The sequence below is a fragment of the Peromyscus maniculatus genome, chromosome 14 (genome assembly GCF_049852395.1).
Source record: "Peromyscus maniculatus bairdii isolate BWxNUB_F1_BW_parent chromosome 14, HU_Pman_BW_mat_3.1, whole genome shotgun sequence".
NCBI lineage: Eukaryota > Metazoa > Chordata > Mammalia > Rodentia > Cricetidae > Peromyscus > Peromyscus maniculatus.
The window spans coordinates 77,423,874-77,439,259 of NC_134865.1; the positions used below are offsets into that span (position 1 = coordinate 77,423,874).

Genomic DNA, 15,386 nt, shown 5'->3' on the forward strand with positions numbered 1-15,386 from the left:
TGAATTTGAGGCCAGCCTGGTCCATAGAGCAAGATCCAGAACAGGCACCAAAACTACAGAGAAACCTTGTCTGGAAAAAGCAAAAAACAAAAAGGCAAAAAAAAAAAAATCTCTTATATGAATTCAAATGACTGCTCTCTGTTTCGGCCCCACAGCATTGAATGAAGAAGTCGCTCATTTTGAAAAGCGAAAGATATTCATTTTGCTGTCGACGGTGATGACATGGGCGAGATCCAAACCTCTGGACCCTGTGAGTGGACTGCCAGCCTTTCCTCACAGTGAGCTGTGTATCCCTACCCTCCTGAACCCCACCCCATCTCAAGCATTCCAGAGTTCAGCAACTCTAGCTACATTCTAATAGAGGGGGGTTTCTTATTTTACACACCACCAAGGCCCGGTGATTTGTGTGTGTGTTGTTTTGTTTTCTGAGACAGCACCTGTATACAGTCCAGGCTGGCCTCAAACTCATTATATAGCCAAGGATAGCTTTAATTTCAGATCCTTCTACCTCTGTATCCAGAGAGCTGGGATTACAGCATTCATGGCCATGCCCAGTTTTTATGTGGTACTAAGACTCAAACCTAGGGCTTTGTGTATGCTTGACAAGCAGTCTGCCACCCAGCTACCCCCACCAAGAACTTTAAAATGCTGTTCAGTGCGCAATGCTTTGGTCCAGGTCTGACCATATCTATGATAAGGGTCCAAGCATTGGTTACTTTTCTCACTGCTCTGACAGAATATCTAACCAAAGCAGGCAGAGGAAGGTTTATTTTGGTATTTTTTAAGACAGAGTTTCTTGGGGCTGGAGAGATGGCTCGATGGTTAAGAACACTGGCTGCTCTTCCAGAGGTCCTGAGTTCAATTCCCAGCAACCACATGGTGGCTCACAACCACCTGTAATGAGACCCGGTGCCCTGTTATGGTCTGCAGGAACACATGCAGGCAGAACACTGTATACATAATAAATAAATAAATCTTAATAAAATAAAATTTTAAAAAAAGATAGGGTTTCTTTGTGTAACAGCCCTGGAACTTGCTTTGTAGACAAGGCTGGCCTCAAACTCACAGAAATCCGCCTGCCTCTGCCTCCCTAGTGCTGGGATTAAAGGGGTGCACCACCACTGCCCAGCTATTTGTTTTTTGAGACAGGGTCTCATTATCTACCCTGGCTGGTCTGGAACTGCTATGCAGACCAGTCTGGCTTTAAACTTACAGGGGTCTGCCTCTGCTTCCCTAGTGCTGAGATTAAGGGTATGCACCACCGTGTCTGGCAGAAGGAGTCGATTTGTTTTGCCTCACTGAAGGGATGTGAACCATCATGGAATAGAAGGTGTGGCGGAGGGAGAGGTGGCTGGTCACAGTGTGTCTGCCATCAGGAAGCAGAGAGAGATGCATGCTGGTACTCAGTTCATTTTCTCTTTTCCATTCAGTCGCGGGGGGGGGGGCATTCTGGTGGCTCTTCCTTCCTCAGGTAGTTCTCTGGAAATACTCTCCCAGGTACGCCCTGGCTCTCCCAGATGTTTCCAAATATGGTCAGACTGACAGTGCAGATGGACCTTCACAGTTATCATGGAGCTAAAGTTCTTACTGCCGATGACACTCTAGCCCTCCTGAAGTCACAGCACAGTGCTCCCCGAGTGCCTGTGCGACATGGGTGTGAGCAAGGCCCCCTGAGAGCCCAGCTCAGCAAGCCAATTATGGTGACACACATGCCCACTAGTGACAGTTATTACATCGTAACCAAATGTGTGCCTTCTCCCAACACTGCTGCTTCTCGGTTGTCACTTGCGGCTGTTCCACAGCCTTTGTGCCGTGTGACAGCCTCTCACTCAGTGAAGAATCACACTAGCATCTCTTCAAGGGACATCAGTCGGTGTGAATAGTCCCAGCCCAATCTGAAGAGATGATGATGATGTCATGGAGGTCGAGACATCCCACTCACCCCCACCCCCAGCCCAGGAAAAGACCACAGACACAATCCAGATTATCATCAGTTAAATATATTGATACCACTTGTAGGACAGCAATCTCTGAGCCAAACTAGAGACTGAGGGAGGTGAGGGAAGGATTTTTAAAGGCAAAAGCCACAATAGAACCTTGATTATCTGCACAAGCAAGCCAAGGCTGTTCTGCTCTGCCAAGGTCAGGTAGTCCAGGCGACCTCAAAATAGTCTTTGATTGTCTGCATAAGCAGGTTATGGATGCAAAGAGAAAAAAAGAAAGTTACTCATATCATAGCAAGAGTGGATGGTCAGGGCTGCATATTTCAGGGTTGGGGATTTCCTTTTCAGCTAATACACTGTCCTCAATGCTTCTGTTTGTGTCCTCTGAGAAACTCTTTCTTTAATGAACCTCAACAGGGAACCCCATCTTCCAGGTGTCATTTGATGGCTCTGTTGGGACTCTCCAAGATTTCCAGCAATAATTCTTTCCTTCCTTTTAACGCCATGAATAGCAGAGAAAATAAACCCATTTCTGCACCCCAGGGCAGGCAAACTGTAAGCCTCACAGTTGTCTGGAACGGAGGAGGAAAATGGTGAAGAAAAGGAACAAAGCCAGGCTGCTTGAGATGAGGTAGCATGGAGGGCAGCCGCCTGGTGGCAGGCACCAAGTGAGAAGGAGGAGGAGAGCTTGGAAGATCAGTATGGAAGCCTAAGTGTTGACTAGGGAGCTAAGAAAGCATCCCTAGGTTCTGGCCAGCATCTCAAAGAAGAGAAGAAGAAGAATTAGCAGGCATACTCAGCCAAACCTCAGGGTGGCCTGGGCTCATGGGGATTGCACTGGAGAGTGAAGATTCTGAAAAGAAAAGCACGTTATCTTAAGGTGAAGGTGCCTTCCTTGGGCTGTCCGCTAGCCAAGTCCTTGACCTGCCTGCCCCATTACATTAATCCTTTAAGAGAGGAAACAAAGATTTGTCTCCACCTAGTGGTAGACTCTATTCATTACATTATGAGTTCCTTCCAATTGGCGGCCCATACAGCCTTGTTAAAACGTAATTCAGATCTTGCTGCTGGCCTGCTGTATGTCCACACTCACATGTGAATATTTACACACATTGTGGATGTATACACACACAGAGACACACAGTTTCACCCCTTCCAATCACCTATAACTGTCGGGATCATCTACATTCCTCAACATGGCCCACAGCCCCGACCATCTGGCTCCTGCCTTCCTCATCTTCTTCCTGTTCCCACCTTGGCTCCAGTCACGTGGAGCAGGATCCCATGTAGCCCAGCGTGGCTCAAACTCACTCTGCAGCCAAGGATGACTCTGAATTCCTGATTCTCCTGCCACTGCCTCTCTAGTACGGGGATTTCCACACCTGGCCCTTTTCTTCCATTTTTGTAATTCACTCCAAATATAGAGCCAGCCGAATAGATTGCGACATGACTTTATGTCCTTAGCTGCGTCCTGTACTTTCCCCACAGAGTCCATTTTAAAGTTGAGAGCGTGTCCTCCCCTCTGCTGGGAACTCTGTGAGAATCTCTTCTTAACTGAACAAATTTGCAGATGTCTTTACTGGCATAGAAAACGTCATTCGTGGGCTCAGGAGATGGCTCAGCTGTTAAATGCCTGAACAGCGGAAGATACCCACACATGTTAACCCGAATGCCTGCCAACACCACATACACACACACACACACACACACACACACACACACACACACACACAGACCACCTTGCTGTTTATATTTAATAGTTTTCTGTATTACGATAATAGGTTTCCCCACTGATGCAGTAAGTCATATCACGCTGAATTGAAAAAGTAAAAGAACAGGTTTATTTGAGCAAAGCAGCTCCCAGGTGAGTCCTCCAGTGCCAGAGATCAAGGCAGGAGAAGTCACACACCCAGACTCAAGCAGGGGGGTTATATAGCACGTAAGCAAGGGATGATGATGTGTCCGCCACAAGCTGGGGTTGTGCCCAAGCGTGGTCAAAAACTGAATGCTTTAGGTGGGGACTTGGGCTGCCGCCAACTTCAGGGCAGGAGCTGCCACAGCCGCCAAGAACACAGATTGGGCTTTTTGGCACCTTTTCTTGGTTGGAGATGCTCTGAGAGGGCGGGGTTTGGAAAGAGAAAGATGGGGCTTCTCAGACCCTGCAGGAGTGAGCTGGAGGCTCCAGCCGAACAATGTTTACATGCCACATAACTCTTACATTGTTTTTTATTTATTTGGTTTTTTTAGAATATGGAAATTTATTTATGTGTTGGCATATTTATTTTTGGTTTTTCGAGAGAGGGTTTCTCTGTGTATTCATGGCCATCCTGGAACTCGCTCTATAGACCAGGCTGGCCTCAGGCTCAGAGATCCACTTGCCTCTGCTTCTCGAGTGCTGGGAGTAAAAGCAGTCACCACCACTATGCCTGCTGTAGGCTTTTGTTTGTTTGTTTGTTTTTAAATTCCTCAATGTCCTTGATCACTGGACATGTCAGCCTCCATCGACTGTACCATATATGTATTTTTTTTTCACATTTTGAGATTAGGACTCATTATATAGCCCAGGCTAGCCTGGAACTCACAGAGATCTGTCTGCCTCTGCCTCCTGAGTGCTGAGAATGAAGGCATGCGCCACCACTCCCTACCCATGTTCTCTGGTAATAATTCATTTCTTGTCTTGAATTAGCACCTTTCTTAGTTTACAGGCACAGCATAGTTTAGAGGTTTCATACACTCTGGTTACTGCAGCCACAGAAGGAAAGGGCTTCCACAGAAGGTTTAAGGCTTCCAGGAACCAGGTTAGTAACTATAAATGCAAAGTGGTAGTGTTGCATTTGTTAGTGTAAACTGGGCATGGTGGTCCATGACTGTAATCCCAGGACTGAGGAGGTGGAGGTGTTAAATCTGAAAATTCAAGAAAAAAGACCAAATCCACAAATTGTCCAGTTGAGGTAAGCTTTTTGAATATTGGCCAGGAAGATGGACACAGATCAGGTTCATACCCTGGACTCCCAGAAAACGGTATTGAATTATTTTAGTCAGATGCTTTTTTTTTTTCAGTCAGATGCTCTTAAAGGCCCAACCCACAAGGCTTCCCTTAGAAGTCTTTGCTTCCTATTGTCATCCAATCAGAGGCAAGCATACATCCTGTTGTACATCCTGCCTAGTCCCTCCCACCTACACATGATCAAGCACATCCCGTGCATTTGTGGCAACCAACCTTGTTTATTGAAATGAACACATGGCCGGGGGGTGGGGGGTGGGGGGGTGGCAGCAGCGCATGCCTTTAATCCCAGCACTCGGGAGGCAGAGGCAGGCGGATCTTTGTGAGTTCGAGGCCAGCCTGAGCTACCAAGTGAGTTCCAGGAAAGGCGCAAAGCTACACAGAGAAACCCTGTCTCGAAAAACCAAAAAAAAAAAAAAAAAAAAGAAAAAAGAAAAAGAAAAAAGAAAAAAGAAAAAAAAGAAAAGAAAAGAAAAGAAATGAACACATGTGACCTGTTAACTTACATGAACAATAGCCCCCAGCATTCCAGGAAGTTATCTGTCCTTGGGCAAGCAAGGCTTTCAGGTTAACTTTAGCTCTTTTTTTTTTTTTTTGTGTGTGTGTGTGTGTGTGTGTGTATGTGTGTGGGGGGGTGGTTTCGAGATAGGGTTTCTCTGTGACTTTGGAGCCTGTCCTGGAACTCGCTTTGTAGACCAGGCTGGCCTCCAACTCACAGAGATCTGCCTGCCTCTGCCTCCTGAGTGCTGGGATTAAAGACATGTTCCACCATTGCCCGGCAACTTTAGCTTTTTAATTAGAGGCAGGAGGATCAGAAGTTCAGGGTAAACTCCCTTTGGGTACTTATCAAATGCAAAGCCAGCCTGGGCAACCTGAGACCCTATGTCAAAAAACAAACGAAAGGCCTCCACTTTGTTAGTATCTACAGCCTTGTGGTTTACAGCTAGCTGTCTTGCTAACATTCAATATGCTGCTGTAACCAACAGAAAGACTGATTTCTGGGTAATGCCCCAAATCTAGATCACATCTGTTACCAGAGCCTACTGCCATGCCCATGATTTCCTTTGGTGTCTGCAGTTAAACCTGAACCATCAAAAAGGACCCCCACAGGTCTTGTTTTCATTTGTTTTGAGGTCACATCAAGGTGACTTTCCTGCTCATCCCAAAGCACAACCCAGACAAGATGAGCAAGACCCACCCCACACAGGCCTGGAGGCCCAGCACTATGTATTTTAAAGACTATTTTTTGTTTCAGTTGGCATATCATAATTGCATGTGTCCGTGGAGTACATTTTTGATGAGTTTTACAGATTCCTTGGTATGTCCCAAACAGAAAGCATTTATCACTTTCTTGTGTGGGGGCTCTCAGTGTCCTCTGTGCAAGCTATCTGGAGATTTGGGTTTCATTCTTGGGAACCTGTAGTCGGAAGGTTCTCCAGTCCCACCCGGCCCTGCAGTCCTACAGCTGCTTATAAAATAATCACTCAGAGGCTTATTATTTACAAACTGTATGGTCTATGACAGGCCTCTTGCTAGCTAGCACTCTATTAATCTATGTTTTGTCTCGTGTTGCGTGGCTTACCAGTTTGCTGGCATGTTGTTCCTTGGACAGCAGGCTGGTATCTCCCCTGCCTCTCCATTTCTTTCCTGTCTCTCTCTTCAACTTCCTGCCTGGCTATAACCTGACTCGCCATAGGCCAGAGCAGCTTCTTTATTAACCAGTCATTGCAACACATATTCACAGCTTAAAAAAGACATCACATCCCACAGCAGGAACCAGATAGTGCTGAGCATCATTGAACAGCGAAGCATCCTTTGGCTCTAGAGTTCTAGATTTGCGCCTTGTGTCTCTCTTAGGACGACACTGAGGTTCCCTTCACAGAAGAGGATTACCGGAGAAGAAAGCATCACCCTAACTTCCTGGACCACATCAATGCTGAAAAGATGGTTCTCAAATTTGGAAAAACTGTAAGTCTGGACACATAGAACACTGTGGGGTAGGAAGGGTTCTTTGTGAGGGGGTGTACCTGGGCAACTTTCTCCTCTGCATACTCAGCCCTCATTCCTTTCCAGGCCTGTTTTGCATGGCCAGAACACCTCACAACGCTGTAAACACAGTGGTTTAGTTCCTCATACATCCCCACAGGTCTCACCTTCTGGTTCAGCAATGCATTCCATCCTTAGAGATTCTCTGGCCCAGCTTGAGATTCAGCCCACTGACCTGAAGGCCCTGGGGTGGGCCCCCAGCTAAACTCAGACTCTCTCCCACCAAGGGATCTGGGCAAATAACTCATTTGGAATTGGAAGAAAGGGATCACACATTTTTGGTTCCTAGAATCTGTCCCAATGTTTTTCTTCAAATAGCCCTGAAAAATGCAATGTTAACCCCTCTTAAAAATAAAGAAACGGGGGGGGGGGGGCTGGGGGCTGGGGATTTAGCTCAGGGGTAGAGTGCTTACCTAGCAAGCGCAAGACCCTGGGTTCAGTCCTCAGCTCCAGAAAAGAAAAAAAAGAAAAGAAAAGAAAGAGACGGGGTTGTGGATTTAGCTCAGTGGTAGAATGCTTGCCTACCATGTACAAGGCCCTGGGTTCGGTCCTCAGCTCCAAAAAAATAAATAAATAAAAAATAAAGAGACAAGCTGGGCGGTGGTGGCGGCGCACAGCTTTAATCCCAGCACTGGGGAGGCAGAGGCAGGTGGATCTCTGTGAGTTCGAGGCCAACCTGGTTTACAGAGTGAGTTCCAGGACAGCCAGGGCTACATAGTGAGACTCTCATGTGTCCTCTTTAGAATTCTGTGAGGCGGATGCTGCTGTTATCATCCCCATTTAATTTACACGGATTCCCAAACCCAAGGTTCCAAAGAGATGAGCGATGACAGCTCTGAAGCGCCACCTTGTGGTGGTATAAGATAAAACAACCAAGGATTTCCAACGTCCAGTTCTGTCCCTGAAGAATCCCATTGATTTGAGGAATGTGGAATAAACACCATGAGCATGAGGTAGTTAGAAAAACAACAAGCTGGGTGGTGGTGGCACATGCCTTAATCCCAGCACACAGGAGGCAGAGTCAGGCGGATCTCTATGAGTTTGAGGCCAGCCTGGTCTCCAAAGCAAGTTCCAGGAAAGGCACAAAAACAAAAAAAAAAAAAGAAAGAAAGAAAAGAAAGGAAGGAAGGAAGGAAGGAAGGAAGGAAGGAAGGAAGGAAGGAAGGAAGGAAGAAAGAAAGAAAGAAAGAAAGAAAGAAAGAAAGAAAGAAAGAAAGAAAGAAAGAAAGAAAGAAAAACAGCTGAGGTGGTGGCTCACACCTGCAATTCCAGCACCCAGGAGGCTGAGGCAGGAGGATGGTGCATGTAAGACTAGTCTGAGCTACAAAGTGAAACTTCCTACTCAAAATCAAACAAGCCCAAAGTGGCCATCGACACGTGGTTTTAACCCCAGCACTTGAGAAGCAAAGACAGGTGGAATTCTTTGAGTTTGAGGCCAGCCTGGTCTCCATAGCAAGTTCCAGGCCAGCGAGGAACACACAGTGGACCCAGTCTCATGACAACACCAAACAGAATGGAAAAGGATTAGAAATCCTAGTTCAGCTTTGGTGGCAGGAGGGATGCTGGGGACTGGGCCAGGTCCTCACACATGCTAGGCAGTGCTCTATCAGTGAGACATATCCTCAGGATGTAAAAGGAGTATATTAGGTATCTAAATGTCTCCCAGCTCCAAATTCTGTTATTTTGTTAAAACTTTAATCCTGTCAATCACTCACATGTCTCATTCACTAAATGAGAATGTCTAATCACACACACACACACACACACACACACACACACACACACACACACACACAAATACACACAAATAAGTGCCTGGTAGTCTAAAGGGGAGCGATAGTGTCTTTTCACACCCTTGTTTAATGATATTTATTTATCTATTTTATTTTTTGATTTTTTTCAAGACAGAGTTTCTCTGTGTAGCCTTGGCTGTCCTGGAACTCACTTTGTAGACGAGGCTGGCCTCAAATTCACAGAGATCTGCCTGCCTTTGCCTCCCAAGTGCTGGAATTAAAAGCATGGGCTACTCCCTTCTGCCTTCTTTCAGGTTTTTTGAGACAGGATCTTACCCTGTAGCCCAGGCTGGCCTGGAACATTCAAGGTAGACCTTAAACTTGTGACTGTCCTCTGCCTCCCAAGCAAATTCTGGGATCACAGTCATAAACTGTGTCCAACAAGGATGGTGACTGCTTCTTCTTTTCTCTTCCTCCTCCACCACGTCCTCTTTCTTTTCCTCCTCCTTCTCCCCCTCCATTTTTTTATGTGTGCACATATATGGGGTGAGTGTGCACTTGTGTGAGTGTGCACTTGTGTGAGTGCATGTGGAGGCCCGAGTGTGATGAAAGAAGTCATCCTTGATTGCTCCTTCTTCACTGAGGCAGGGTCTCTCAACCAAACCCAGAGCTCGCCAGTAGAGCTAACCTCGCTACCTGGCTGCTCTAGGGATGGATCCCCTGTCTCCACCTTCAGAGGAAGGTGCAATTGAAGCCGGGCCACCACACCCATGGAGCATTTATGTGGGTTCTGGAAATCCTGGCTCTGGTCCTCATGCTTGGCTAACAAGAGTTTAACCACAGAGCCTCCTCCCCAGTCCTGGATGGTTTAAAAAGTAACTGGAACAATTCTTCCTTGACTCTCGGGTGAGTGAGCAGAGCATTTCCCAACTCTGTCACCCTCCCCACCCCAGGCTTGAGATGTTTGTCCTCTGTTTCATGCCCCGTACTGATTCTCTCCCGTCCGCTCCCATGCCTCGGTGGCGCCACTTCTTTAAACTCCACGGGTCTCTAGTTTCTGCCTGGAAAGCCTCTGTGTGTCCATCTAGGAGAGGCTGGGCAGGTCTGCAGGATGACCTCTGGGAAGTCTTCTGGAGTCACGCTACCTGCTATGGTCATGAGAAGCCAGAGAACTGAGCCTCCATGCTTCCTTTATCTGCTGGTCCACGTACAGAGGAATGTGGGTCAACTACACTTGTGTCAGATAGCGTTCCATTGCTGCAATAAAATGCCCAGGATTATAAGCTTGTAAAGAAGAAAAGTTCATTGTCTCTCACTGTTCAGAGGTTCCAGTCCGTGACCAACGGACCCCACTGCACTGAGCCTTTAGCAGCATGATGCCGTAGGATGTCTTAGTGGGAGCAAGTAGCAAAAGAGGCTTGTTCACCTCATGGCCGAGTGTTGCTGGAGGGCTTCTCTCCAGGTTCCACCAAGCCCTGCAGTCCCACAATCCACATATAAAATAATCACTCAGACGCTTATAATACTTATAAACAGTATGGCCGTGGCAGGCTTCTTGCTAACTGTTCTTATATCTTAAATTAACCCATTTCTATAAATCTATACCTTGCCATGTCACTTGTGGCTTACCGGCGTCTTTACATGCTGCTTGTCCTGGTGGTGGCTGCAGTGTCCCTCCCTCCTTCTTCCTGTTTCCCCAATTCTCCTCTCTCCTTGTCCCACCTATACTTCCTGTCTGGTCACTGGCCATCAGTGTTTTATTTATATAGAGCAATATCCACAGCAGCCGAGTATGAAAGAGAGAAAGGGAGAGAGACCAGGCCTCCTCCAATACTCCCATCAAAGGCAAGTCTTCAGTGACCTAAGACCTGCTACTGTACCCCTCCTTGTTAAGTCTCCAGCATCTCCCCTTAGTTACACCCTAGTACTGCTGTGGGATATCTTTCTGTATGCTGTGAATATGCGTGGCTCCCATTGGATAATAAATAAAGCTATTTTGGCCTATGGCAAGAAAGCTTACAGCCAGGCAGGAAATCCAAGCAGAGATACAGAGGAGGGTGGAGTCAAGGGAGACACCAGCCCACCGCCAAAGGATCAAAAGATGCCAGCAGACCAGTAATGCCATGGCCACATGGCAACATATAGATTAATAGGAATGGGTTAACTTAAGATGAAAGAGCTAGCTAGCAAGAGGCTGAAGCCATAGGTTATACAGTTTGTAATCAACATAAGCCTCTGAGTGATTATTTTATAAACAGCTGCGGGGCTATGGAACTGCGGGACTGAGGAACATTCTAGTTACATGGTACCAAGCCTTAGAAGGACATTTTGGAACTATCCCACAGCACAGTGACACAAGTCCTCCTCAGAAATCTCACTTGGTGGGCTGTCGAGATGGCTCAGCAGGAAAAAGCGCTTCTGTACAACCTTGACAACCTGAGTTTGATCCTGGCACTCACATGGAAAGCGGGTTGTGGTGGTGCCTGTCTGTAAACTCTAGCACTCTGACTGTGAGGCAAGAGGAAAGACAAGAGAATATCCTGGGACTTCAGGCCAGCTAGCTTGGAGTATGAACCAGCTAGCCTGGAGTGTGAGCCAGCCAACCTGGAGTGTGAACCAGCCAACCTGGAGTGTGAACCAGCCAACCTGGAGTGTGAACCAGCCAACCTGGAGTGTGAACCAGCCAACCTGGAGTGTGAGCCAGCCAACCTGGAGTGTGAACCAGCCAACCTGGAGTATGAACCAGCTAGCCTGGAGTGTGAGCCAGCCAGCCTGGAGTGTGAGCCAGCCAACCTGGAGTATGAACCAGCTAGCCTGGAGTGTGAGCCAGCCAACCTGGAGTGTGAACCAGCCAACCTGGAGTATGAACCAGCCAACCTGGAGTGTGAATCAGCCAATCTGGAGTGTGAACCAGCCAACCTGGAGTGTGAGCCAGCCAACCTGGAGTATGAACCAGCTAGCCTGGATTATGAACCAGACAACCTGGAGTATGAACAAGCTAGCCTGGAGTATGAACCAGCCAACCTGGAGTATGAACCAGCCAACCTGGAATATGAACCAGCTAGCCTGGAGTATGAACCAGCCAACCTGGAGTATGAACCAGCTAGCCTGGAGTATGAACCAGCCAACCTGGAGTGTGAGCCAGCCAGCCTGGAGTGTGAACCAGCTAGCCTGGAGTGTGAGCCAGCCAACATGGAGTATGAACCAGCTAGCCTGGAGTGTGAGCCAGCCAACATGGAGTATGAGTCAGGTGAAAACCAACTTCAGAGAGCTAACTTCTGATACCACATGTGTGCTGAGGTGTATGGGTGCCCACTGGTGGGGCATTTGCCGCATATACACAAGGGGCCTGTGTTATAACTCAGCACAACAACAGTAACAACAATAAAACAGCGTCCCACCTCCCCACCTCACTGTTGATGGAGTGCTGGAAGAAAGCACTCCCTCCCTGCCTCCCCCCCACCCCTACCCTCCACCCCCGCATACACATGTACGTGTGTTTGCAAGTGCACATGGACATACACGGATCTCCCTTGAGTGAGAATAAGTTCTCAATATGATTGAGCAAAGAGTTTAGAAATTCTGCTCTAAGCTGGGGCATCCTGGACAGTCTAGAAGTGAAAGTTTCAGTGGGGGTCAGGGTTTGAAGACTGAGCACTTGTTAGGGTTCTTGATAACCCGGGATCCATCCCCAGCTCTGGAAAGCAATATGTTAGGGAACTAAAAGAAACTTTTAGAAGTCACTGACTGGCTGGGCGGTGGTGGCGCACGCCTGTAATCCCAGCACTTGGGAGGCAGAGGCAGGCGGATCTCTGTGAGTTCGAGGCCAGCCTGGGCTACAGAGTGAGTTCCAGGAAAGGCGCAAAGCTACACAGAAAACCCCTGTCTGGAAAAACCAAAAAAAAAAAAAAAAAAAAAAAAAAAAAAAAAAAAAGAAGTCACTGACTGTATCTTTTGTACTTGGACCTCAAGTCAGCAATCTAGGAAAACAAACAAAAATATCCCAACCGTTCATTGCACAAGGCTCTCTGGGCTTTGAAACTTTTGTTTTGGATTGTTTTTCAGTCTCTTGAGACACCCAGGCTGGTCTGTCCACTGCGTGGGGCCAAGTGATCCTCCCACCTGGGCCTCCAGAGCAGCTGGGACTTCAGGCACGTTCCACCAAGGGGAGCTTGGTTGCAACTAAGTATCATCAATGCCTGAGTGACTGCTGTGAGCAAAGTGAAGCGTCCATGTCAACCTAAAGCCTTGTATGTGTTATGCCCAGATCGCAGGGACCCCCAAAAGACCACCACGGAGACAGAATCCCGCATGTAAAAGCAAAGAGCCTTTTTATTTCAAGTTCCAGAGCTTGGTCCCTCTGTCTGTCTGACACAGGGGTGAGAGCAGAGAGCCCTGAGCTCAGGTGGGCAGAGTTTTTATCACAGCAGAGGGTGGGGTGAGGGGATTTCCAGGGTCCAGGGCCCTGATTGGCTGACAATTGTCTGGGGTTATTTGTATAACAAAAAATAGGTGTGTGCTAGACTCAAGGGCATCTGGCCACCTTATCTAATGGTTAGAATGTTTGGGTACTTCCTCATCCCTGGTGGATCCCTGGGTGGTATCAGCTTAAGGCTTTTCCTGGATCTGGGTGTTGCCTGCAGTAAGCCTGTCACAGAAGCTGTGTCTAGGCCCCTAAGCCTGTCATGGCTGCTGTGTGGTCAAGCTATTTTGGGGCCCCTTCACAGTATGGAGGTCTAGTAAAGAGCCTGGGCCATGTGCTCGCCCTACATGTACAAAGCCTTCAGTTTGATCCACAACACCACAGGGTCTAGGCGTGGTGGTACACACTTGTAATCCCAGCACTCAAGAGTAGAGGTCATCTTCAGCTACATAAAGAGTTCAAGGCCAGCCTGGGCTACTTGAGACCCTGTCTGAAAACAAAACAAACAATATCCCCACCTGGTCCTGAGCTTCACAGTGATGCAACTACTCTGATAAATAACTGAAGATTCTTCTAGAAGAACCTGTTTTCATAGCTCCCTTTACTCTTGGTGCTAGTATGGCGTTCATAGATGTTATTGTTGGTTAAACGGCACACTGCACGTGGTTGGCCGCAGCCCGCAGCAGCCATGCTGGCGGCAGAGAAGAGTGCTGATCAGAAGAATCACAGGCCACCGCGTGGTAGTGGTGTACGCCTTTAATCCCAGCACTTGGGAGGCAGAGCAGTCAGATCTCTGTGAGTTCGAGGCCAGCCTGGTCTACAGAGTGAGTTCCAGGAAAGGCGCAAAGATACACAGATAAACCCTGTCTGGAAAAACCAAAAAAAGAAGAAGAAGAAGAAGAAGAAGAAGAAGAAGAAGAAGAAGAAGAAGAAGAAGAAGAAGAAGAAGAAGAATCATCACAGGCCATGGTTACCTTTTTAGAGCTTTATTGTGGGGGGGGGGCGCGGGACAGATGGAAGGAGAGAGCGGAAAGCGGGGGGCACACAGAAGGCCTACCTGCTTTTCAGGATGGTGACATAATTAAGGAAAGAATCCTTACAGTTATTCTCACAAATGACAACTTTGATTCAGTTTAGTTATTCGTTCGCATTAAATTCCAGTGGTGGTTGGAAACATTTCTGAATTGTATGGAGTTGTGGGTTCCCCTGTAGGAACCCTGGTTCTGTCTTAAGCAGTACCTGTGGAGCCCAGAAGACTTGACAGAAGGAGCCCGTAACAGTGTCTGGTTTAGTTACTAAGTCTAGTTCTAGTTCAAGATGACTAATGGTATTATCAATTCTGTCTTTTTTTTTTTTTTTTTTTTTTTTAATCCATTTTAGGGCAAAAAGTTTGCAACTTACGTAGTTGCTTCAGGACTTCAGTATGGAGTGGAAGGAGGGATCCTACACGCCTTTTTTAAGGTCTGGCTTTTCAATGACTATGAGAACTCTTTGTTGTTGTTGTTGTTGTTGTTATTCATTTAATTTCACTTTCAAGGTAGCTTTCAAGGTAGCAGTTTCCTCACCCCATATCCCTGCCCTCATCCTCACTTAAGACCTAAGACTCTGTGGGTTCTTTGTGGTTGTCGTTTGATTTATTATTATTATACGTGTGTGTGTGTGTGTGTGTGTGTGTGTGTGCTCGCGCCGTGTGTGTCGGGGCCTGCGCATGCCGCAGCTCCAGTGTGGGGGTCAGAGGACCGCTTTGTGGAGTGTCTGTGCCACCAGTGTTTACCTGCTGAGTCATCTCATCAGCCACTGTGTGTATCTCAAACAGTGCTGTTCAAGGCAGGTGTGCTGATAGGACTCAGCAGGCAGGAGGATTGAGAGTTCGAGGCCAGCCTAGGATATAATGTAAAACCCTGTCACAGGAGAGGAGAAGAGAGGAGAGAAGAGGAGGGGAGGGGAGGAGAAGAAAGGGGAGGAGAGGAAAGGGGTGAGTTCAATTCCCAGTGTGTGGTCGAAGGAGAGAACCAATTCCCACAGATTAGCCTGACTTCCACACTAGTACTTTGGCACACGTGGTTGTTTTTCTCTCTCTCTCATACACACACACACACACACACAATAAAAAAAAATTTAATGTAAGGAGAAAGTTCATAAGCAGATCTGGCTGTCTTCACAAATTTGTTTTATTGAGATAAAAGGCGAAAAAGTTAAAAACCAGTCAAGGAGGAGATGCAGCCTGGATCTCTGCT

General features: G+C 47.3%; 1 protein-coding gene across 1 annotated transcript in view; it reads left to right on the forward strand.

Moving 5' to 3' along the window:
- Positions 1-15,386, forward strand: part of Ak7 (adenylate kinase 7) — a 77,502-nt gene that overhangs the window by 13,207 nt on the left and 48,909 nt on the right. Inside the window, exons 4-6 of the mRNA XM_006971706.4 lie at positions 156-250; positions 6,805-6,915; positions 14,530-14,610. Coding sequence (XP_006971768.1) covers positions 156-250; positions 6,805-6,915; positions 14,530-14,610 — 287 coding nt within the window. The remainder of the gene's footprint in view (positions 1-155; positions 251-6,804; positions 6,916-14,529; positions 14,611-15,386) is intronic.